This window comes from Mus pahari, chromosome 2 (assembly GCF_900095145.1).
Source record: "Mus pahari chromosome 2, PAHARI_EIJ_v1.1, whole genome shotgun sequence".
In the NCBI taxonomy this organism is placed as follows: domain Eukaryota; kingdom Metazoa; phylum Chordata; class Mammalia; order Rodentia; family Muridae; genus Mus; species Mus pahari.
The window spans coordinates 68,960,116-68,985,365 of NC_034591.1; the positions used below are offsets into that span (position 1 = coordinate 68,960,116).

At 46.3% G+C, this 25,250-nt stretch overlaps 1 protein-coding gene across 11 annotated transcripts in view; it reads right to left on the minus strand.

Annotated features, from left to right (window-relative positions):
* Positions 1-25,250, minus strand: part of Osbpl3 (oxysterol binding protein like 3) — a 168,933-nt gene that overhangs the window by 26,485 nt on the left and 117,198 nt on the right. For 9 of the 11 annotated variants that reach the window (XM_029535014.1, XM_029535007.1, XM_029535008.1 and 6 more), the window contains 5 exons: positions 17,517-17,647; positions 15,187-15,294; positions 7,176-7,310; positions 6,069-6,162; positions 2,460-2,710 (listed from right to left, as the gene is read on the minus strand). In XM_029535014.1, the coding sequence (XP_029390874.1) occupies positions 2,460-2,710; positions 6,069-6,162; positions 7,176-7,310; positions 15,187-15,294; positions 17,517-17,647 (719 nt within the window). The remainder of the gene's footprint in view (positions 1-2,459; positions 2,711-6,068; positions 6,163-7,175; positions 7,311-15,186; positions 15,295-17,516; positions 17,648-25,250) is intronic. The other 2 variants (XM_029535016.1, XM_029535017.1) reach the window with 1 other exon arrangement.

Sequence of the window (25,250 nt, forward strand, 5' to 3'; positions counted from 1 at the left end):
ATGCACCCAGGCAGGGTGGGCTGACCCAGTGTCAGGGTGTCAGGGCAGATGGTGAGAGGACAGGTAAGTCAAAGGATCCCTTAAATTAAAAAAATACAATACATTGAACTAATCACCAATTGATAGAGTAGACACCCAGAAACTTACAATTCACACAGAGCAAAGGAACTATGAGAGTCACTGTTACACCCCGAGAAGCAGAGGTATGCTATGTTCAGCTCAGTCTCATCTCTAACTGGCTGTGTCTCTATGTGTGTGCATGTGCGCACATGTGTCATGTGTTGGAGTAAGCATGTATGTGGGGGCGAGAGTTCAGAATCAGGTGTCTTCCTTAGTTGCTTCCCCACATAGTTCTTTGAGACAGGGTCTGTTACTGAACGTGGAGTTCACTAATTTGGTCAGCAAACTCCAGGAAGCTACCTGTCCTGCCACCTTCCAGTGCTAAGGGTTACCACTCCCCAGCCTTTACATCGGTTCTAGGAATCCAAGTCAGGTCTTTCTGCTTATACTGCACACACAATTCTGACTGAGCAGCCTCCTCTTCTCTCTCTGTCTCCTTAGCTTTCGACGCACCAAACAGTAAGCTCACTTTCCACGTGGAAGGCTGAACACCTTGGGTCTCCTTTAAACTACAGGACTGGAGAGGTGGCTCTTGGTTTAAGAGCACTGCTGCTCCTGCAGAAGACCAGAGCATGGTTCCCAGCACCCACATGGTGGTTCACTAACTGCAGATCCAGGGCACTCAACATCCTCCTCTGACCTCACATGCACAAATATGTTACAACAAACTAAAGAACACAGTGTTAGCCATGATACTGGAAGTAAGGAGAGGCAGGCAGAGCAAAATCTTCCCTTTGGTGACGCGAAGTGCCTCCACAGGAGCCACACAGGAGAGCGTGGTGACCTCAAGGCAGAGAAGGAGTCACCTGGGCTGTGGCTTCAGCTGCTAGGTCATGCTCAGGACATTTGGTCTTGCTTGAAACTTTCTGATTCTCTTTTTTGTTTTTTTTGAGACAAGATCTTATATTATAGGTCATGCTGGCCTGGAATTGCATCAGTCCTCCTGCCTTTTCCATAGTGTGGAGATTACGGGAGTGATTATACTACGCTCAGCTCAAACTTTTGTTCAAGGTCAGGAACAGGAATCAGTCAGCCCAAAACTTGTACCAATACTCCTGCCTCAGCATCCCCAGTGTGGGACTGCAGGCTGGAAGCTGTGATATTTCCCACAAATATCTGTTCACAGTCAAGTGCAGGGATCGATCGACTGCTGAACACTGATCACAGACAAGTGCAGGGATCGACTGCTGAACATCTTAAGGGTTCTAAACTGCCACAGGAGAGAGACACACTTATGAATATTTTCATGTTCAAAGCGAGTCATTTTCTTTGAATCAAGCTGCCATGAATGCCGACTTTTACCATTTGCCTTAGACGCTTCCTGTCTCCTGTCTTCAGCAGACACTCTCTGGGGAAATTTAACAAGAAGGGCAAAATCACAACTTACGGTTTTTGACACTTATGATCATTAGTATCAAGAGAGAAAATCTCTTTGATGAGAAGACCCCGGAGATCAGGCCAAATGACCATGGGATGTCTCTTTTAGCAAGATCTGAGGGTTCCCTTTCATACCCAAATCATGACAGCTAAGAAGCTCTATGGGGGCCATAACTGGGGTCTGCGTGGAGTCTGAAGGGGTCTCCATCCTCTGCTGCAGGAAGTGTGGGATGTTGTTGCCTAATTCTGTGAAGCCCCACCCACAGGGGGAGGTTCCTCTCCAATTTAGCCAGGCAGCAAATAACAAGCAAGAAATCTTCCTGGGGCGGGGACACTGGAGTCCTGGCTCACTACACAGGCAAGGAATCCTGTGTGCACCAACTCACATATGAGGAAGCTGGAAGAACAGTCTACAGAACTAGAATTTTCAGGAGTTTCATAAACAACGCTGTTTATTTAAATAACCCTACATGGGGAAGAGAGGGAGGACAGAGGGAGGGAGAGAGAGAGGAATTTTTCTGGTATTCCATGTAAAATGTCCTTCTGTGAATGATATTTTCCAAAAGCGTAGGAACGAATGGGCCAATTCCCGAAATAAACAAAAACATTCTCAAGGGAAATTTACTCGGGATGAGGGAAACAACTCAGGAGATTAAATTCTGAGGGTAGTAAAAATAAACACAGTTTAAAGCCATGTTTTCCAGCCAGGCCTATCAGAACCATCAGATGGAAGCTTCCAGAGAAAGAGCAAGCACAAGAACAGAAACACCCGCCCCCAGGCACCAGCTGCAGGAGCCCCTCGCTTCCCCAAGGCAGCTTCGGATGCGGTGGCTGCTCACAGTCAGGCAGGGGAGGACTGCATATTTTCTGAGAGATGGCCACGATCTCTAAAGGAGCAATCAAAACGAGGCCTGGGCTCTAGGCCTCTGGGCTCAGAATGACGCGGGAGGTGGAGCCCTCACCATTCTCTCCAGGGGACTGGGGATGCGCGCAGCCTTGTCCAGAAGCTCGCTGTACTCCAGCTCCTCGCAGAGCCGCTGCAGCGTGTTCAGGGGCTCGTTCAGCTCCACCGGCATGGCCACCTTGGACAGGTCCTTCCCAATGTTGTTGCGCAGGATGCTCCACAGGCTAACGCTACTGGTGTTGGGACCCGGCGCTGGCAGGCTGGTCCTCCTTTTGGACCTGGCTTCCCCACTACTTTCCAGAAGGGGCCCTGAAAGGAGGGAAACCTGATTGACTCCGGGATGCTTCTGTTTTTATTTCACCATTTAAAGTCATCCAGGAATATAACCTTCCCTAGCAAGTACTATCAGAACTCAGTTACCCAGTGTATGGCGGAAAGCTAGAAACTGGCAAAAGAATTCGGAACAATTAGATAGCAAGACTCAGGACTGGGGTGCAGCTCAGTAGCAGAGCATGTGCTTGTGCACCACACCCCGGCACTGCCAAATAAATCAAACCATTCCTGGGGAGACCTTCAAATTTCATATTCAGAATACGAATGGAAATGGGGTTTCTATGCCAATAGAAGTTGAGATTGGTATAAACTCAACTTAAACACATCCAATTTTAAAAATCAACTCTGTGTTTATGCATTTTGTTTGGGACTCGGTCTTATTCTGTAGCCCAGGCTAGCCTTAGACTCACAATCACCTGTTTCCACATTTCCAGTACTGGGATAGCTTCGCACTATCTATTGACTAAATTGTATTTATCCTAAATATATAAGAAAAAAATAGTTTCCATCTATTATTCTACCAACCCAGATAGTATCCATGAACATTTGGGACTATCGGTAAAGGAGCATATCAGATAGTAACCATTTACATTTGGGACTATCATTGGTAAGTTAGCACTCATCACCTGTGTTCCTCATACAGTACGCCCTTTTCATGTTCTGCTTATTCAGGAAGTTCTCCAGTGTTAGTTAATCTGGAGGTAATAGTGTCTCCCTAGCAATTTGACACCATTTTAACCAGTGATGCTGGGTATGGAGGCATGCATGCAGAATCCCAGCACTCGGCAGGCTGAGGCAGGAGAATCAGACATCTGAATAAGCAGAACATGAAAAGGGCGTACAGTATGAGGAACACAGGAGATTTCTAGAATGCTCCTGTGGGCAGTTCTTTCCTTTCTTGTTTCTTATGTCTGCTTTTCCAGTTCCACACGGACTTGGCATTTATTTGTAAACTGGGTCCATGGAGGTTTCGGTGCATGAAGTGTGTACGTTTACTGCCCACCTCTCTGCCTCAAGGTCTGGCAGCTCTTCCTTGTCCTGTGTCTTTCAAATGGCATCTTTTCGCTGTACTGATGAATGGATAACACACCACTTTCTGCTGTGTGCTCATTTACTGAACATAAACACTCATTCACGCACTGCACAGGCACTCCTCAGAACAAGAAGGCAGCCTTGATGAAGAGAAGAGCCTGGAACTGGGGCCATGCTGCGTAGTCACACGGTAAGTTAAGCATCCAATTAAGTGCCACACTTACTTTAATTGGTAAATGGGCAAAAATCTGACACAGGTGCATAGCAGAAAATGATGGCATCTTTAGAAACAACCTTGCAGGCGAGTCTCAGATTGTCTTTGATGTACTCGTCTGACATTTCAAGGACGGCCTCCACAGCCACTTGACTGCTGCGGGTCGCCTCAGCCTCTGGCATGTGCGCCTCTTCTGAGCTTTTAGGCTACTTCTTGAAGTCAACAATGTTATTATGCCCATTTTATAGGTGAGAAAGAAGGCACAGAGGAGGGATGAGCACACACAACCAGCAAGGACTAGAGATGGGGCTGGTACTCAAAAACGCCCTTCAGTCTACATTCTCAGCGACTTCCGGGGCCTTCGGCACAGGAACAGGTCCTGCCACATGACCTGTGCTATTTTGGGAACGAAACTGATAGGAAGCATCCTGACCACTTAGTGTCCCCGGGGCACTCTGGGGAAATTCTAGTGTAATGACTGAAGAGAGCCTTGCCTGGCACAGGTTTGTTTTTTTTTTCTCACTTTCATTTTCTCCCCTGATACAGAGTCTCGTCTATCAAGCAGGTTGGACTTGAACTCTCTGTGCAATCAAGAATGCCCTTGATCTTCCTGGTTCTACCTCCCCAACCCTGGGCTTACAGGCAAGCACCACCATGCCTGACTTTGTGCAGTGCTGGGGACAGAACCCAGGGCCTCCTGCATCCCAATTAAGCGTTCTACTAACTGAGCTACACCCATGGACAGAATGTGGGTTCTTCCTTCAGTAGGCAAACAGTCATAGGACATAAATAAAGGATATTTATTTCTGCAGGCATCTTTTCAAGATGTCTAGAAAGTGTCACCATCAGAGACTGTCTGAAGACAACTGAGGACATCTGACTCCAGTGCTCAAGTTCAGGTGAAGGAAGGCCTGCCCAGTGTGTGCTGTGTTTGAGCCAAACAGTACGGACCAAGCTAGAGACGCGGCTGACAGCCTAGCTATGCTCATCTTGGCTGCGGCTAACGCACCATAGCCCTTGTCTATGTTCTGGACCAACCCTCCTCCCGGCTTTACCTCTGCATCCTCCTTACTCTGCCTCCGAGAGATGGGGGAGGGGCCTCAGCATCTGTCATCCTCCTAGGTAGCGGGAGCACCCTTTCAGTGCTCACAGCACTCTGTGCTCACAGAGGGAGCAAGAGCGTGAGTGTGTGACATCTCTTCCTTTTCCTTCTCATTCTCTGATTTCATGGGAAATGACTCACACTCATATCCTTGACCTTCTACTTCAAACTCACGGGGCTTCAGGTTTTCCTACCAAGGGATGAATCTCTACAGAGCACAGTCTCTTCCTTTCCACATGTAATGCGGAAGGGAGGCTTTGGAGATGGTGGGAAGCCACCCACCTGCTGCTTAATCCCTGAAGTGTTTAGATCATCCATCAGTGTAGCTCACCAATGTTAGCCGAGCTGAGACACGAAAATAAAGGCACCTGGTACAGTCCCTGTCCTCTGTGTGGGTATGAAAATGGGTGGTGGATGGCGATTTCAGTATTGAATGTGGCAAACCAGAAACCAACACTGAGACTGTCTGATGTTCAGGCACCTGTGCAGAGGACTGTGTACCCAGTGGACTACGAGCATCTTCCTACCCGACTGTCTGCTGCTTCCTGAACTCATAGGCTGCAGAGGATTAGCCAGACACTCCAAGGACCCCACAGCTTACACTCACATTATGATATACCCATCTTTAAAAACTACATTCATTTATTTATGTAGCATACATGTGCCACAATGTGATGTGCATGTGTGTATGCGTGTGTGTGTGTGTGTGTGTGTGTGTGTGTGCGCGCACGTACTCACACAAGGCATAACACTTAGCACTGGGAAGGCATAGACAGGTGGATCCCTGGGGCTCTTGGATAAGCAAGTCTAGACTAAGTGACAGGCCCAAGTGTCAGCATGAGGCCCTGTATCAAAAGCTAATACTTATGAATGACACCCAAGGTTGACCCCTGGCTTATGTACATACACATGTAAAATCATGTACACACACACACACACACACACACAGTTGCAGGCTTCCAGAGATCCTTTAATGCAACACTTACCCAAAGTCTGTCTTTCATTGTCTAAATCGTTACTGAGGTTGTCTAAGGACAGATTATCACTTATGTCACTGACGTATGAATCATCATCAGAAATCTGTGGGAAAGAAGAGATAGCACACATGAAACACACATGAAAGACAGGGCAGAGAAGAGAGCAGTCTTTCTGAAAACCCTGCTCCAAATGACCAAGCACGCCTCCCTCACATCACCAATCCACAGACATAATTTGGGGTTCTATTTTTATAGAACACCCCCCAATCTGCCTAAGTAATGCTGAGAGAGAGAGAGAGAGAGAGAGAGAGAGAGAGAGAGAGAGAGAGAGCGCTAAGACTGAGGATTGAGGTCAAGTGCTTGCCTAGGAAGGAGGGGATGAAGGGGACCCAAGTTCAATATCCAGCACAGGAATAAAGGAAGAAAGAGACAGGAGGAAGGAGGAGGAGAGGAGGAAGGGAGGAAATCCTTCTATATTCTTGGTTCTCACAGGAAAAACAGACAAAAATTTCCAAGGCTATTGCTGTCGTCACAAAAATTATTTCCAGAGCATGGTGGACAACTAGTCTTTGAACTCACTGTGAAAACATACTCTTCCATGGGAGCTAGTACATAAACAAAACCATATTTTATTATAAATCATATATTATATATAAATATATATTACATTATATTTCTCTATATTTAATGGGTTATAATTGCTAACTGTGGGGCTTGCCCATTCCAGAATGGAAGATGTTTTATGCATCCATTTAAAACAATGTTTATAAGTATAAAGTAATGTAATAAACATATCAGACAGTAACAGTATACAATTTATGACATAAATTAGAATGATTAAAAAACCCACACAATATAAACAGGTGTAAGCGGAGGTAGAACTCACAACTAGAAATGAGAAACTGCAAAAAGTCTACGTGACAGAAACAGAGGGAAGGTGCATTTTCCACATTTTCCTCCTAGCGTATCGCTTTGTGTTTGGGGGTGTGTTACAAGCAGACCCTCAAAGTAATGGTGGGGAGGAGCCATGGAGTCCAGCATTTTTGTTGACAAATCTTTACTACTTGGTTTGGTGAGCCAATTCATAAAGGAGATGACTGAAAACAGTGCTCCTACCTCATTTTCTGAAGAGCTAGGAGACAGCAGAACTTCCTGGGCATCGAAGAACTCGGAAAGGGAGTCGGTGATGGACAGCCTGCTCTCGTTGGAGAGCTGGTGCACCAGGGCTCGGCCCTCATCTCTGGAGTTTTCCTAGTGGCCGGGCAGAAAGAAAATTGCAGGGATTTAGAACAGTCTCCAGAGAAATAAGCTACACAAACGGTTTCACTGCACGAACACTGGGTCCCAGGCCCATGCGCGCAGGAGACTCAGAGCTTCCAACAAGAAGTGAGCCTCGCAGAAACAAGGCCAGAGGCAAAGTTCTCGCCCAGACGGAGACTTCACTCAGAGGGAAGAACTTTACTCAGGCGCATGCCACAAGTCTCAACACAAGCCGGCTGTGTTCCGCTCAGGAGTCAGAGGGCCCCAAGACTGAGCAAGCCTTTTAGTCTCTACCACTCAGCGGGCTTCTTTCCATCCTAAACTGCTCAGTGCTCTGCTGACTTCAAGCAGGGTGTCTCACTGCATACTCAGAGGCCAACATGCTGCTGCCAAGGGGCCGTCAACAAACAACTCCATTTTGGGCCAGAGGCACCCATGGTGGTAGACCATCCCTTATTCATGGAGGAGTGGGAATACTTTTCTTGTCACTCTTCACCCACAATGACGCTTAAAGGGAAGGAAGCCTAGAGCCCTAGTAGGACTAACAATTTAGTGGAGCAACACTCTCCTCTTTTCTCACGTTTCCCCCATTCTCCACCCCACTGAGTCCAGACTCATGCTCAGGGAAGGTTCCGGATAGTCAGTGAGTGCGCTTTCTATTCCATTTGCAAGTAAAATTTCAACCCCATTCAATGAATTAAGCAAATATTTGCACACAGTCAATCACAGAGGGACAAGACCAGACAAGGCTTCTCGCCGGTGGGCGTGTGCACAGTGGACAAGAACCACCAACAGACATTGGGCTACACAAGTGGAGGGGAAGGTGACTTTAACTCTGACTCGTGGGAGCCTGAGTGAGGACTAACTTAGGAATAGAGTCCCTAGTCAGCCCAGGGACTTCCCTGGGCGGCTGCGGTGGCTCTTGTTGTCGTGCATCTGGCAAGGGAGGCACAGAGCAGGCTGGAAAGGCAGCTCAGGCAGATGCTGTCAAACTCAAAGGTCTCAGGAGTTCAGGATGCCGCTCAACTCATCAACACACCCTGTGCCCAGGAGACCCACTGGGACAGGGGCCTCGGCAGAGCTTCCTAATACTAAACAACAGTGAGCAACGTGTGTTGAACTGATTTTGGGAACAGAGGAAATTCTGCACCTCCTGTCTCGGAATCTTTCTACGTCCGCCCAAGGTTTGGGTTTCAATACCTTATACAGCCTCTAAAAAGTCACCTTTCCCTCTCCCTGTAAATACAGCAGCTGTTTGCTTTCTGTTTTCTTAATTAAATGTAATTACATCATTTGCCCCCTTTCTCCCTCTGACCCTTCCCATGTAGCTCACTTGTTCTCACTCATGGCTTCTGCTTTCTCTCTCTCTCTCTCTCTCTCTCTCTCTCTCTCTCTCTCTCTCTCTCTCTCACACACACACACACACACACACACACACACACACACACGATTTATAAATACAGCCTGCCCAGTATGCATGTTACTTGTATGTCTGTTTTCAGGGATGAACAAACAGTATTGGATAATCAATTAGGAGAGGAATGTCTTTCCTGGGAAAGTCTACTTCTACTCTCTGCTCCCTTTAGCACCCTGTAGTTCTTTATCTACGGCCAAGGCCCCCACGAGTTTTCCCTCTGCCATATTTATCATGTCTTTTGGTGTCCTGCTTGTTTGGGTCTTGTTTAGGCAGCCATGCTGATGAGACATCACTCATTAATAGTAGGCAGTTGTTTTCTAAAGGGAACTAGAGGTCTCTCTCCTCCAAAGATCCAGGCACAAGACTGCCTAGCTGAAGATACTACAGGGCCCAACCCAGAAGGACTCTGTAAATGTTCATGCAGGCAAGGAACCTTCTCCTATCTCCTGTAGGCACTGATGGTCAGAGATGCTAATAACTTATTTACCTGATCTGCTCATCAATTCATCACCACACATACCTGCTCGGGCTTCCCCTGTCTAGACTGAGGGGTCAGAAGGTTCTCCTGACTTTACCAACACTGACAAAACTGTTGGGATCATTAGCGAAAATGTTTAGGCACGGCTGTGTTTTGAATTTCACTTTTAAAATGGATTCTTGAAAATGTATTGAGGTATCTCAGGGATGGGTCCAAGTGCCAACACAGAGTTAGTTATATGTCCCATAGATGTCGTCTGAGGATAATTTTTGAGTTTTTTCAGTGAACTGGTTTTAGATTGACACCTGTCACATGAGGTATGGAACTTTCCATGTATAGTATCATGGGGATCCAAACATTTGGCCTTTGAAACTTTTCATATTTGGGATTCTAGTCCCTACCTGTTCTTGGTGTGCCACAATTTTAGCAGCTGTTTATGAATTCATACTGAAAACACCAGGACACAGCAACCCCACCTTCCAGCACAGCTTTTTAAAGAACACAGGGTCTTGCTCACTGAAACCGGAACATTGTTCAGTACAGTAACTTGCCTCACTGTATCTCAGGAGTGGTTGTCTATCTGCTGTATATATTACAAAACATTAAATGTACCCTGTGAACTTGTAAATATAATCATGCCCATGATATTTCTGTCCAAGTGTCAAGAAAAGATTTTAACAGAGATGGGAAATCCTTGTCCCCTAGTGATGTCACAACAGCATAGTGTGACCTGACTCATATCTGTAGAGATCTGTGGAGATGTTGGCAGAACGAGCCCACTAAGTCTGGCTGTTTCGGAGTACAGGAGGTGTGGCTATATGCTCAGTGCACAGTGCTGACAGAACACACAACTGCCACTGGGCCACGTGGTGGTGATGCTCTCTGTGCACGTAAGGAACTCTAGGGCAATGGTGAGCCAGAGGCAGGTGGTCCTCAGGGAGGCATCACCAGAACACACTCCAATCCCAAGAGAGGAGACTCTATTGCCCAGAAGCAATACCAGTGGGACAAAGGGCAGAGAGGCGGGTGACCCGTATGCCCTTTGTTAGTCTATAGTAGGAAAATGCAAACTGTAGGTGGGAAGCTGCAGGTGCCTCTATAGCCCTCGCCCACGGCCTCGGGTATACAGTCAGCACTAACCTAGCCTGTGTCTACGCTCTACAAACTCACTTACCAGCAAGGTCACCCGATGACATCCCTCAATATGTCCTCGTAGTTAAGCACCTCACGACTGACTTGAGAAAGAAAAGTTTTTTAAAATCCCACAGAAACAAACCCCGTAGCTCTGTGTGCTGGTGAGTGTGGGTAATCTGTTCCTACTTGTTTGTTGATGTCTTAAGTTACTTGGTATTACAGGATCTTAGTTCACAGGATAAAGATAGTGACGCTGATATGGATTAGCTAAGCCCATCATTCTCACTGAAGGTAATTATTTATTTATTTATTTATTTATTTATTTATTTATTTATTTTACATGCCTCATTTTATAAATATTTCACTATAAGAAGTCAAATTCAGTTAACAATTTTGAAAATTTATTATTACTCCCTAGTTTAGGAAATCCTTATCCTAGCATTTTGATAAATGTTTGAATCAAATTTTGTCTCAACTTTTATATTTAACTTGAATTTTAGCACACAACGGAAGCAAACTTAAGCTTCTTTTCAAATTGCTTTCAGCTGCACTGACCTAATTTATTAAATAATCTGCCTTTCCCATTGAATTTTGATGTCTTTCTTATCCATATAGTTATTTCTTTTCGAAGGAGGACTATAAAGCCATGTCCATGTCTGAGGCAGCTGATCCACGAATCTCCCACTCGCTTTAAGGAGAGGACCTTCCTTCCAAGAGCACCAGGCCTTCGGGCTCAGCAGCATTTTCTTGGTTATGCAGAAGGATGAAGCTGTGGTAAGAACTCACACTCTGGCCCACGAGGCAAGGATTCAAATCCTGATTTTATAAGCTGTGTTTCTGGTGGAAGTTCTTTAACTACTCTGGGCTTTGCTTTTCCCTGTTTCTAAGTTAAAACAACCATCCCTCCCTCCATAGGACGAATCAAGGTTAAGGGTGTGTACAGTAATGTCCAGTGCTTGATCCTAATATAAAAAACAGAGCAAAGAAACCCACATATAAATAAAGGAATTAAGTTATCTTCTCTTGTTTTTAAGTTATAGTTTTAAAGGTGCCCTCAATGGGATTAATTTATGTGTTTGGAACAGAGTCTGGACCTTAGACAAGCCGGGAACTCAGTACCTGACCTTGGGTTGGCTTCACACTATCCTTTTGCCCCTGTCTTCTGAGTGCTACGTCACATTCATTCGTAAATACCACTTAGATATAGAAGTTATTACTATCACTTGGCCTTTGATTTTTTTAATAATTTATTTTTCATTCACTTTACACACTGATCTCAGCCTTCCTCCCTCCTCTCCTCTCAGCCCTGCCCTTACAAATCCCTTCGCCCATTCCTTCTCTGAGGAGAAGGGGAGACACCACCCCCCCCCCCCGAGTACCACCCCTGGGACCAACCAGACAGAGTTAAGGTAGGGGAAGGGGATCCAATGGCAGGCAAAGGAGTCCAGGACAGGTCCCCCTTCAATTGTTAGGGGTCACAGGAAGACCAAGCTGCATATCTGTTTCAAATGTGTAGGGGGGGCCTAGGTCCAGCCCCTGCTCTTTGGTTGGTGGGTCAGTCTCTGTGAGCCCCCGGTCTTTGATTTCTAATCTGAAATAATATAAGATTGTGTATTACACTGGTGATACTAGAATGTCACATTTAGGAACACATAGTAGGAGTGTCCTGAGTAAGCTGAGGGGGGGTTTCCAAGAAGGGAGGATGTTAGGGTTCAGTATCCAGGCCCAGCACCCACAGTACTTCCTCTGTGCAGCCAAAGAAGGCAACAGAAAGTAAGTGAACAGTGGGAGACCAGAAAAGCAGAAGTCCTTGGGCTAAACCTATTGTTGGGGTCTGTCATTAGCTGTAAAATGTCTGCGGCTCCTGGGAGTCACCTACAAAGTGACTCACAGTGCAGGTGAGATACTCAGTCTATAAAGGCATCTGCCACCAAGCCTAACGTCAGCCCCCAGAACCCACATTGTGGAAAGTGAGAGCTGACGCCAGCAAGCTGCTCTCTTACCCCACACATGTCCTGCAGTACATGTGTTCACACGTACATGTGGTACATGCATGTGTATACACCATCCACACAGTAAATGAATATTTGAAATGATTTAAATAACCAAAATTTAAAGTTAGTAAGCACGCGCGTGCACATACATATACACATAAACACACACACACACACACACACACACACACACAGGATTTAGGGTATGTTTCAGCCTGTGTGGCCATTCTTATTTATTTCTGTTCTTACTTCCTGATGGCAACAAAGGCTTTTCTTTACTGGGAAGGTTTGCTGGGAAAGTTAGCCTGAGTCACTCAGTGGCAGGAAAAAAAAAAAAAAGGATAAAGCATTGGAAATAGAAATTCTCGGAAAGAGGAAATAAATGAGACAGAGACACAGACAAACCGAGACCACTGCGGAGGGACAAGTGCAAAGCTCTGCTATCGCCCTCCTGGACAGGCCACAACATTTCAGCTTTCTGGTCATTTCTTTTGAGGTTAGCCCCCAAAATGTGCGTTTTCTTTTTAGACCTGGGATTTGGGTTTCATCTCAAAGCCCAAAGCCTGACTGATGTCCACTGGACACGGTCCACAAATGCGAAGCGCAGGTTATCTATTTAATCATAAAACATGCAGATGTAATTCACATGATAATAATGTATAAAAAAGGTAAGAATGGCTTGGAAATCAGTGAGTAGCTGGAGATGCTTAGTCCTGGCCAGACGTGGCACAGGCTAGACCCAGTGTTAGCTAACGTTCAGACCTGAAAGGACCAGGCTAGTAAAAGAGTTCAGGCTTAAAACAGACTGCTGTCAGCAGGATATGTGCTGAGGCCCACCAAGGTTTGTGTGTTTGTGTGTGTGTGTGTGTGTGTGTGTGTGTGTGTGTGTGTGTGTGNTGTGTGTGTGTGTGTGTGTGTGTGTGTGTGTGTGCTGTATACACATGCAGGGCTGGTCTCCAAGAGGTAGTGTGTCTACAGAGGAAGTTCATCCTCAGACACCACCATGAGGGTGTGGCTCTGGTCTGTCCTGTCGGCATATCTCTGCTGCAAATAGGACAGGTGACCTGAGTTTCCTGGCCTCAACTCTCTATCTATCCTCAGCTCACACACAGAAGGGATTGTGGGTGGATTTTCTTAAGAGGAGGATTACGAGGCAGCTTATAAACAGCTGTCACAGTTATTATAAATATATACTCAAACACATATACGCTATACTCCTTTTTACTTCCCTATGTGTATGAGTGCATGGGCGCAGGTTGTGTGAGAAGATGTGTGTGTGTGTGTGTGTGTGTGTGTGTGTGTGCGCGCGCGCGCACATGTGTGTATGTGTGTGCACATGTGTGTGTGTCACAGTGTCGTTCCTTGTTTCTCAGACTCTGCCCACCTTTTTTTTCTTCTTTTTAAAAATTACATGTGGAGGTCAGGGAACAACTTTAAGAAACTGATTCTCTTCTAGGGCCTAGGAATCCAACTCAGGTTTTTGGGCTTTGAGATTGAACTTTTACCCACTGACCCATCTTGAACCTTTACCCACTGATCCATCTTTATTGGAGAGAAGGGACAGTATCAGTGGCCTGAAACTCACCAAGTAGGCTAGGCTGGCCGACCCGAGAGCCTCAGTCATCAGCTGTCTCTACCTGTCCGGCCTAGGTTCACAGCATGTGTTGTCACCCCCGGACTTTTTACGTGGGTTCAAATTCAGATCTATAGAATTTATTGACTGTGTCACCTCCCCAGCCTGCTTCCCTATTTCTCCTGTTTAATCTACTCCATTTAATCAGTTGGTCAATGGAAAATTCTACACATCTGAGGAAGACATCTGAATACCAAAGACACTTATAAACAGCTGTCACAGTTACTATCCATTCTTACTTTTCAAGGATCACACTATAGTTTTCTGAAATTGTTCATTTTAAACACATTCAAGGGACGATTAGGGGGCAAAAATTCCAAATCTGGAGAAAAGACCTCTTCGTGTGTGTGCATGCGTGCATGTGTGTGTGTGTGTGCACGCGTGTGTGAGATCTACGTATGGATTGAACTAGGGTCCAGGAGGCAAATTCCCACTAAGCTGCTAAACTATGTCACATCTCAGTACAAGGCTCTTCTTCTTCTTCTTCTTCTTCTTTTTTTTTTTTTTTTTTTTTGGTTTTTCGAGACAGGGTTTCTCTGTATATCCCTGGCTGTCCTGGAACTCACTTTATAGACCAGGCTCGCCTCGAACTCAGAATTCTGCCTGACTCTGCCTCCCCAGTGCTGGGGATTAAAGGTGTGCGCCACCACGCCCAGCTAGTACAAAGCTCTTCTAATGTGTGTCCACTCACTAATCAATTTCAGTTGTGGTGCAGTATCTCCCCCCCCCCCCCAGGAGTATACAGCTGTGTTCTGAAAGAAGAAAAACAAAGCAGGAAGAGGAAGAAGGAAGAAGGAAGAAGGGGCCATCACAGTAAAGACTAGCATGGCTTTTACAGAACACAAAAAGACACGGGCAAGGCACTGGGCCCTTTGCATCACAAAGACTTGGGTTTCTTCAGAAATGACAAGAAGAAACGCTCGCTGTTCTATAGTTCCCACAATAGTGACCACAGAGGACCATAGAGGGAAGTGAGGTATGGAAGGAGACACAAAGGAAGGAGGCGGCTGAAGAGTGCGAAGCAGCACTCTGCCAGCAAGGCTTTACAACACAAGCGCCCAGCAAGCCCTGGACAGTGGCAGTAGCCAGGGGAGGCCAGAGGCATGGCGGACACTCAAGGGGATGAAGCAGGGAGCCATGCAGCTGGACAGAGGGCACCCAGGACAGGTGGCAGCAGTAGAGAACAGTTAGCAGACGAGAAACCTACCCACCTCTGCCAGGTTGTCCCCCGGCTTGGGAACAGCAGGCGGGTCGAGGAGCAGAGATTCAGCATGGATTCTGCGTAAGCGTTCTTTAAGATCTGTGTTTTGTGCTAGGGCCTGGAATATGTTAAAAAACAGCAGGGCTTTATTAGTAAATGGACGGTTCAGGAAAACGCAGCAGGGGACTAGGCAGAGCAACTCTAGGAGCGAAGATCCCCTGGGTGTGACTTCCTCGGGGTGTGTCTGGGCTTCCCCATCACTCCAGGGGGAGGCTGGGAGGTCACAGTTGAGCCCAGGCTACTCCATGTTAATTGAAGTGGAAAGAGGTTAGTGAGGTTGGCAGAAGGAAGTCAAACATCAGCTTTTAAGGCTAGTGACTCACAGTATCTTTTCTTCCAGCCATGCTGATCTATGGGCCAGCTCCCCACCCCCACCCCCACCGACCTAGTGATTCCTAGCTCCTCCCATCCTTGACAAGATGTCAGTGGACATGACCCAGTGTGATTTAATTATTAGTCCAGCTGCCATGGACCTTCGAAGTGTGCTGGTGACTTATCCACTTTTGGGAATAAGACGATTTATTTTTCAAAAAATAAGCAAGCCAAACCTTACTCAGACACAGTAAAGGCTAAAGGACCGTGGTGCCTGGAAAGGGTGGGTGGGAGCCGTGAACCTCCCATCTCAGCCTCAGGCTAGGACCTGGCTCACAGAAAAAGCAGGATATGCTCTTGCTCCATCTAGCACTCCTGTGCATTTCACCACTACAGGTCTACCATTAGGAGGGGCCAGACTCTCCTGACCGCCTGGATCTCCACAAGGGCTTCACATATTCCCTTTATCATCACTGTTGAACATAGGGGATACAGTCTCACACTGGAGTCCAATGGACTCTTCACACTTGCCTCTGCTTCCCAAGGACTCTGTCTCAAAAGCCTAACCAAAAATAGCACAGTTGGAATTGCCACTGAAGGAAAGTACCTGAAGAATCCCCAGTAAGTACTGTGCAATACCGGCCAAGGGTTCATGAGTAATGTGACACCGCGCACTAATTAACTTACAGTCCATTGGCAGCATTGTGTTTCTCACTAGCATGGCAAACAGGAAACATGAATGGACCTTTTTTCCCTTTCAGTGTTTGTGGTGGCTTCAAGTCACATGATCCTGAAATCCTTTTCTCCCACCAGACCCAAAATACAGGTCGGTGGTACTTCAGAGAGATTCCACACGAGCAATCATACCTTCTCAAGGCAGAAATTCCAAAGTATAAGTGAGGAGAAACGAGCAAATATGTATGCTGTTTCAAAAGTTCTCTGACTTCCTGAGAGGTCAAGGATAAGGCACCAGACATCTTCAGCTGTTCGGGTAGCATCGGGGCACAGTATCCATGGAGCCCCTGGGCACAGTGTATCCATGGAGCCCCTGGGCACAGTGTATCCATGGAGCCCCTGGGCGCGGTGTATCCATGGAGCCCCTGGGCGCGGTGTATCCATGGAGCCCCTGGGCGCGGCGTATCCATGGAGCCCCTGGGCACGGCGTATCCATGGAGCCCCTGGGCACGGCGTATCCATGGAGCCCCTGGGCACAGCGTATCCATGGAGCCCCTGGGTACAGCTTATCAATGGAGCCCAGTCATTCTGAGAAAGAAACTGAAGCTGAGCAGGAAAAGAAGCGTGCGTGCTAATGACTTGCTGGAACCCATCAGAGGCCCCAGCAGTGGTTTTCCTGTTTGAAGACGCACGATCACCTAAAAGCCAATTCATATGACTCATCCCTGCGTCTGTGAGGGGGAAACAAGCTAAAGGGTTTGTGCCATTTAATCAAAGAGCATAGCATGCACATATTTGGAGGAGCATTTGGTAGGATCAGCACTTTGCAATGGACACAGAAGACCTATAAACTGGAAATTTCTCACTGCCCTGTGCTATTTATTAAGTGCATCTACAGTTATGATGCCTCAGAGCTATGGACTCTCCTAAATGTCAACCTTTGTAAGCATTAGCCAATGAATGTCTGTAAGGCAGCCACACAAACATAGGAGCTCTATAGAAACAGAAAAAACAAACAAACAAACAAACATCAGTTAAATTGGAAGAAATCAAACTCAGAGAATTGAACAGTTAAGAAAATCTTAGCTTCTATGGTCTAGGATTATTTTGAAAATGTAAAGTCTGAAGAAAGGCTTGACTATAATCTGGATAATTTGTTTGGTTTTTCTCCCCAAGATTCAACTCAACCATGAAAATCATTAATTTTCAATGCAACCATGGAAATGGAAATTATTAGTAACTCACAAGCCTGGCCACACTTGCAGACATTGATGAGACAGACAAGCAACTTACGGATGACAGAGCGTGCTTCAGCCCAACGACCTGAGCGGAGGGGGAGGGGGAGGTGTCCAGCTCCATCAGCTGCTTCAGCTTCTCTCTCTCCACCGATATGCTATTGAAAGCTGACCTTAAAGCGAAGTAAACTATAAAGATATAATCATTACAAGAAGGAACAAAGAAGAGGCATAATTAAAAACTAAATGTAGAAACTGTACTTCTAAAGCAAGAATTTAGCAAAGTATTCTGAGTTCAGCAAATGCACATTCTACATTGATTTTTAAAACCATATTGAATGCGTGGGAGCAACCCCTAAAGGAAACTTTTAGGCTCTGGTGACAACGTGAAATAACATAGTGTTAGCGTTCCCTAATCCTGTGCGGGAGAGCCTGAGAGTGGGAGAGGTCTGTGTGGATGGGAAACTGTGTGGCTGGGGGGGGGGGAATAGAATCTCTTAACATTTACACACACTTGTCAATCTGCCCAGGACTCCCATGACATTATGGCTTAGAGGTTAAGATGACCTCTATTCAGTTTTATGCCCTTAAAGGCTAGAAGAGCTAAGAACAAGGCTCAGTGACTATCACGGAAATATGGTATCATTATCAAGAGACAGGCTGCACCTCAACCAGGTGGTCAAAATCAACGAGCAGTGAGCCTGGGTACCTCCATGTCCAATGACATAGAACAGTCATGCTGAACTGAAGGACGGTCAAGGATGTGCAACTTGGATCTGATCATGAGGGAACCACAGGCAATGAATGGAACATCCTGTTCTTTAAAACTGCCCTGTATTCTTCAAGGGTACCGAGGTATCAACTTTATGAAAGACTGTCTCCACTTAATCCCGGCTGAAGAATCAAGACAATGAAGAACAATGCTGAGTGTAGATCTGGTACCCGATGGGAGAACGGTATTAAAGACATTTTTCAGAAGCTGACATTGTGACCGGGAGACCAAAGTGTCATTTCCCAGTGACGTGTCCTGAGTTAGATAACTTCACTCTGCCCAGTAAATTCACTAAAACATAAAGCCTCAAAGAAGGGCATACAGTACAGGAATCCCATTCTCACAAATCTCAGAACAATAAAAGCATGTGTGTAGAACACACTGGGGATGGGGAGCCCTGAGAACTCCGGGTAGAGGATTGTGCGAGTTCTTTGTTCCCATCTTGCAGTTTTTCTGCAAGGTCAAAGTGATTTTGAAGTAAGGGGCTTCCCTACTTCCTGCTGGTTTCCTCTGACTGCACTCGGATCCCATTGGTTGATTTTACAGCCACCCTGAGCTCCTGGAGCTTGCAGGTTCCTTGAGAACTTCAGAATCAGCTAAAAGCCCAAACTGGAGAGGCAGGAGCTGTGGGCTCAGCAGGTAAAGTGCTTGCATGCAGGTATGAGGACCTGTGTTAAGAGTGCTCAGACCTCACACAAAGCTGGGTGCGATACTGGACTCTGCAATCCCCGTGCTCCATAGTCAGACAGAAGGTGGGAAGAGACTCCCCAGGACTCGTAGGCCAGACAGACTGACTTATCCAGCAGGGAACAACAAAGAAACCCTGTTCCAAACACAGAAGTGAGAACTGACACCAAAGGGTGTGTTTCTCTCTCTCTCTCTCTCTCTCTCTCTCTCTCACACACACACACACACACACACACACACACACTCACAGGAGCTGTGGCATGCACATGCACAAATTCATACATGCAAACAGACACACATGCACAAACCCACACAAAGAGAGAAAGATTAGAAAAACAAACAGGTATGGCGAAATATTATCTATTAGGTTCTGATCACATAGGGTACAAGTTACTACCTAGGGTTAAGGGACTCGCTACCTAAAGCACTGATCCTAGAGACCACATTAGATATTATCTATCCATTCTCTTCCATTACAGCTTGTCACAGAAGGGCAGAAGGAGGAAGGCACTGGGACTGGCTTCTCCAGTGACCTGGTAATTTATTAAATTTCACAAGCTTGCATTTCCAGAGGTATCATTATCCAAGAATGGCCTATTCAATAACAGAAACTAAATACTCACTGTCAACATGCTTTCTTCATTAGCCAGGAAGAAGGAAGGCTGTCCACTCTCTACATCTGTTGCTGACTGACTGAGGGTGGGGTACTTAGTGAAAGATCCAGAGAATCTTCATTGATATCCTATGAATGCACGCAAATCTACATGCTATGGTGCTGCCTTTAGGACCAGGAGGAAAGGGTCCATCACTTACCCATTCCGTGGCCTTGGGAAAGCCATCTGATGTGCCTGAGCTCTACATGGAGATACTGCTAGCATTTACCTTATACCCTACAATAAGGCTTACCTAAGACAATGCAGGCCAAGTCTTTAACCCAGTGCAATACATAGTGAGCATCACTAACAGGATAATAGTGATGATGATGGTGCATGAGAGGACACGCCAGCCCCTCAGCTGAAGATATCCAAGTGCCTCCCTGGCCGTGCATTACGAATATGTAATGGTGAGGTTGGAAAGAGGAAAACAGAGATGTGCACTCCATAGAGAGAGGCAGAACTAGAGACGTGATGGTGGTGATGGATGAGAGAAAGAGCAGGTGGACATGCTGTCACTGCCCAGCAGGGATGACAGAGGGTGTGCAACAGCCTAGAGCTTTACAGACAAGAGATGCAGCCCTGAACCTGTGGCTTTGCTGCAGGATCCCCCTGGCTCTGGGCAACAATGGAAACCCAAGATGAAGAAAGGGTTACTCTCTGGATTGGACCTCCTCAAAGGACCAACATGGACCACTGGTGGCCATGTTGGTGTCTGCAGTCCATGCTGCTGTTCCAGATCTCAATGACGTCGGAGAGCCAGGTGGACATACGCAGGCTGTGCTGCTGTGACCTGAGGATGTCCTCGGGCTTTGGTGCCTTAGGAACCATCCTGATGTGTGTGGCATGTATTGCCACCTGAGGCCACGGCGAAGCCTGTGCCCCATGCAGCTTCTGAGGGCCATGGGTGGGTCAGGGTTCTGGTTAGAGCCAGGCACCATACTGATGTCTGTGGCCCATGTCAACACCAAATCCCACGTGGATGTCCCTGGTCTGGACTGCTTGCTGCCTTTTCAGGCATGTTAATGTCCATGGGCATGGGAGACCTGGCCCCGCCCCTCACTGGCCTATGCATGCATCTCCTCAGCTGATGGCTTCTGGTGTGGATGGAGGCAGAGAAGACTCAGCATACCTGGCGGGGCTGGCCAGGAGGAATTGAACCATGCTCCAGTAAGTATATGGACAGCACAAAATGGGCTTGCTTTTTTCCTTTTTTTCGTTCAAGTGGATAGTCAAAGGGGGAGGTGGACATGGGAAGACTAGGAGGTGAGCGTAATCGGGGTGCACAATGTGAGGTTCCCAAATAATTAAAAAGAGAGAGATGCATGAGAGTGACTGATGGCTACATTCTTGAAATCTGGGCAGCAGGAGTAGTCTGATACTTCGCTCTTATCAGGATGATGATTATAAATGAATGCACACAGGGTAGAGAGTTTATGAATGAGGACTGGCCTGAGCTTGTGAGCCAAGGAGCAATGGCCTTGGGGGGGTGGGGTGGAGGACAACAAACCACACTGGAACCTCACTCCACTTTATGCCTAGTTAGACATCTCCCCGCAGCCCCCCCCCCCCAGATACCTGCAGCTGCCCCAGTGGGTCCCTGGGGGTTCCATCTTTCCGTGGACACATTTGTCTCCCCAGACACCACACACATGCACCTGGCTGTTTTCCCAGCTCATCTGCTCTGCCTTTCAGATGCGAGGTGAGGCTTTCTATCAGACTAGCCCATTCCTGTTTACACTTTGTAAAGGGACAGAATGGGCACTGCCTGTTTCCTGGTGTTCAGCTAGGAGAGCTAGCAATAGAGCTTGCTAGTAGAGTACTTGCCCGGCAAGAACAACGCTCTTCAGTCACCAGTTCCCTCATGTGCAGGAAAAGAAATGTATATGTAAGCATACGGTGGGCATAAATGGAAAGAAACCCAAACACTCCTATTTTATTGTCAGATATAAAAAACTCCTAGAGGATCAGAAAAATCAGGTCCCCTAAGAGAGAGAGATAGAGTCTGTGTGTGTGTGTGTGTGTGTGTGTTGAAACAGGGCCTCACTATGTAGCCCAAGTTGGCCTCCAATGTGTATTCTGCCTGCCTCAAGCTCCCAAATGATGGGATTACCATGGTGTTCAACCACAGTTGCTTAACTTTTAAGGAGGATATTAAAGTGGTCACTCTTGGCCAACTCATGATTTATAACTCCCAGAGCAATGGCTAGAGCTGTTCCTGGGAGACCATAATTACACTGTAAGACACCCTGCTCGCTAGCTTTATATCAATTTGACACAAGCCAGAGTTATCTGAAAGGAGGGAACCACAATCGAGAAAATAATTTCATGAGATCTAGCTATAGGGCATTTTCTTAATCCGTGATTAGTGGGGAATGGCCCAGCCCACTGTGGGTGGTACCACCCCTGGGCTGGTGGCCCTGAGTTCTGTAAGAAATCAGGTTGAGCAAGCCATGGGGAGCAAGCCAATAAGCAGCATCCCTTCCTGGCTTCTGCATCAGCTCCTGCATCCAGGATCATGCACTGTTTGAGTTCCTGTCCTGACTTCTTCCTTTAATAATGAACACTGTGGAACTTTAAGCTGCATAAACCTTTTCCTCCCAACTTGCCTTTTGCTCATGGGGGTTTCACTACAACAATAGAAACCCTAAGACAGAGGCATTGGATCACAAAGATTAGAGGTATCTCCTGCGTTGGGAGTGTCTTATTTATTTCTGATGTCATCCTAAATTCATTAGAGATAAATAAGTTTTAGGAAATGATAGCTAAATGAGTGATTGTGCCTGTGGGTGTTATCATAAACAAAGAAACCCAACAAGTCTGAGCTGTACAGAGCTACAGAGAACCTCCAAGGTCACCCAAGTCACCCACCCAGAGCATGGCCCACCATCTCTCCAGCCCCCACACCCTTGCCAATGGTCTTAGCCCCTGCCTGACCCCTGAGGCCTGTGCTCTAAGACCTGCTGTGGCTTGCCTGAGTCTCTTCTCATTGTCCAACACATCTGCTTGTCTTCACGGGGAAGATATATGTCAGGAGGCAGTCACAGAGTCTGCTTTCAAACCTCTTCACTGGCCTATTCTCAACCTTGTTGGACTAGAACAGTGGGACACAGGTTGGGCCCTTTGGAGAGATGGGTGGATACAGGGTCTTGTCGGATTGATCTGGTCTCAAGCCCTCCCAAGCCCTGGAATTACAGGTATACACTGCTATCCATTACCTGACCCCAAGAGAAGCTTTTGACTGACAGAAACCTTCAGCTCCAGCCATAGAATGGACACCATATGTATGGCTCAGTTGACTCTCGGCCCCTCCCTTTTCCCTTGCTACAGGCTCCTACTACATCGGGTTGTAGAGGCTCTGGGGGCTTTGGACTGGGAAGTCATATGTGGCATTCTGATGGGCTGACCATCTCCTGCTTGTGCTCTCTTCTTCACAGTTTGTTTACTTCAGGGAGGACTGCAGTTATCAACAGCAGGGGCATCATCCCAAACAGAGGGAAGACAATGTGCCGTAAGGGGAATGTGACTTCGATGTAGTCCCTGTTGCTTAGCTATGGCTTAGATTTGGAGAAATGATCAGGTTCCAAACCTAAATGGACTGACTGTGTGGGAGAGGCTGGCATCTCATGGTGTTTTAAGGAAACAGTGAAAAAGCACATGAAAACACAGGAGTCAGCATAGGAGGGCTTCATTTTTTCCTTTCCTTTCATTTTTGCGTGTGTGTGTGTGTGTGTGTGTGTGTGTGTGTGTGTTCATTCATATTTTTTGTCAGGGAGGGGTGTACAGGGTCCCTCAATGGCGTAACATTCCTATACTATCTGGAATGATTTGATGATCTGTAATCTGATTCTTTTAAGTTTCAATCCTTACATGGTGCTCGTAGTTGTAAAATACTTTTTAACCACTATTTAACCTGAATTAATTTAGATGCATTAATGAATTTTGCTAAATAATCCTACTTCTTCGGAGCATTTATGTCAATCCAATTGCTCAGAACACTAATAGTGAACTCTAATTGTGAGCAATGCATGAACAGCCCTTTCCTCAGGTCATGCAGATTTGTGGCACCACTGTGACACACACAGCTTTTCCTTCAAGGCTTCCATAGCTCAGTCCAGAAAGTGACCAATTCCAATTCAACACCAGAGAGGACTCCGGGCACACAGGAATAGAGTTTGCTTTTGTTCTCATTTTGGTTTTCATGTTTGTAAATGAGCATTTCTCTCATGAACAGGATTCCAGAACGCTGTGCCAGAAGGAGAGGATCCCCTTCTGTGGCGGTTTGAATGAGAATGGCTCATGTATCTGAAATGACTGGTTCCCAGTTGGTGGACTGTTAGGTTTAGGAGGCATGGCCTTGTTGGAAGGGGTGTGTCACTGGAGTGTGTCACAGGAACTTGCATGCACCACAGAAGGAGTCACATCCATGTACTCTGTACCCAGTTTCTCCCAATGGTAACACTTTATTAACCACAACACAATACAGACCCAGGACAGGGATGGGGGAGTAATGGAGTGTGCTCAGACTTCTTCAGACTTACATGCACTCATTGCTACATGTGTATGGCTACAGGTCAACGGGAGCTTATCACATCGGAACACTCCTCTAACCAGTGCCTTGATCAGAGTGCAGAACTGCCCATCACCATAAGGGTTCCTTTATAATCACATCCACATTCCTCATCTCCTCCGCCTCACTGTTCCTAAACTCTGGCATCTACTAATTTCTTCCATCATTTACAAAGTGAACCCACAGAAGTCGTCAACTTTAGAAATCAGTTATTTTCCTTCCTCTACTGTCTTTGTGCTTTCTCTAGATTGCTGCATATGTAAATGTATGTCCCTATTTATTGCTAAGTAGTTTTCCACTGCTTGGATATACCATGGTTTATTTAACTATTCATCTGCTGAAGAACACTGATTTGCTCCTTGCGTTTGGCCTGTACAATAAATCTGCTTGTAATATTTTAGTTTTGGGGTGCTAACAATAACAATGCAGCCTCTACCTCAACCCCAGCCTGCCCTAAACACCTGTGCGCAGCTGCTCCCCATAACTGTTTTCAGTGCTCTGAATAACATGCGCAGGAGCACAGTGGTTGGATTTTTATGGTGGGTATGTGTTTAGTTTTATGTACTGACTGGCCACTTTCCAGAATGCACCACCATCTCCATGGTTACCAGACACTGGATGAAATATCCGGTTCTTGAGAGTCCATTAAGAGACTGTTCTTCTAAAAGTATGCAACAAGGCCTCCGAGCAGCACCATTTGCATTTCTGGAATGGCTAGCAATGTCAAACCCACATTTCTATGCTTTCATATAAAGAATAATGCTAGAGTAGGTATCTTTATATGAATGTGTTTTAAGTTAATTCCTACAAATGGATTCTTCAGAGAGGAACTGCTCAATAAGGGTTGGAAATGGGTGAAATAAATGCCATTTTAATCCAACCATCAGCACATGAATTCTCTGACTGTAGAGTATGGAAGACCCTCCATATTCTCTAATGCTTCAGTACCTGTACATGTAAGATCAGTATACAGTTGCTGTCCTGTTTTGTTGATAGGGTGATGATAATAGAAAAAGTCTGTGCTCACAACAGATGCAAACTTTAAAAACATTTTCAAGCTTCAGTTGGTTGAACCCATGGGTTCTGCCAGCTCAATCCCAAACCCTCAGT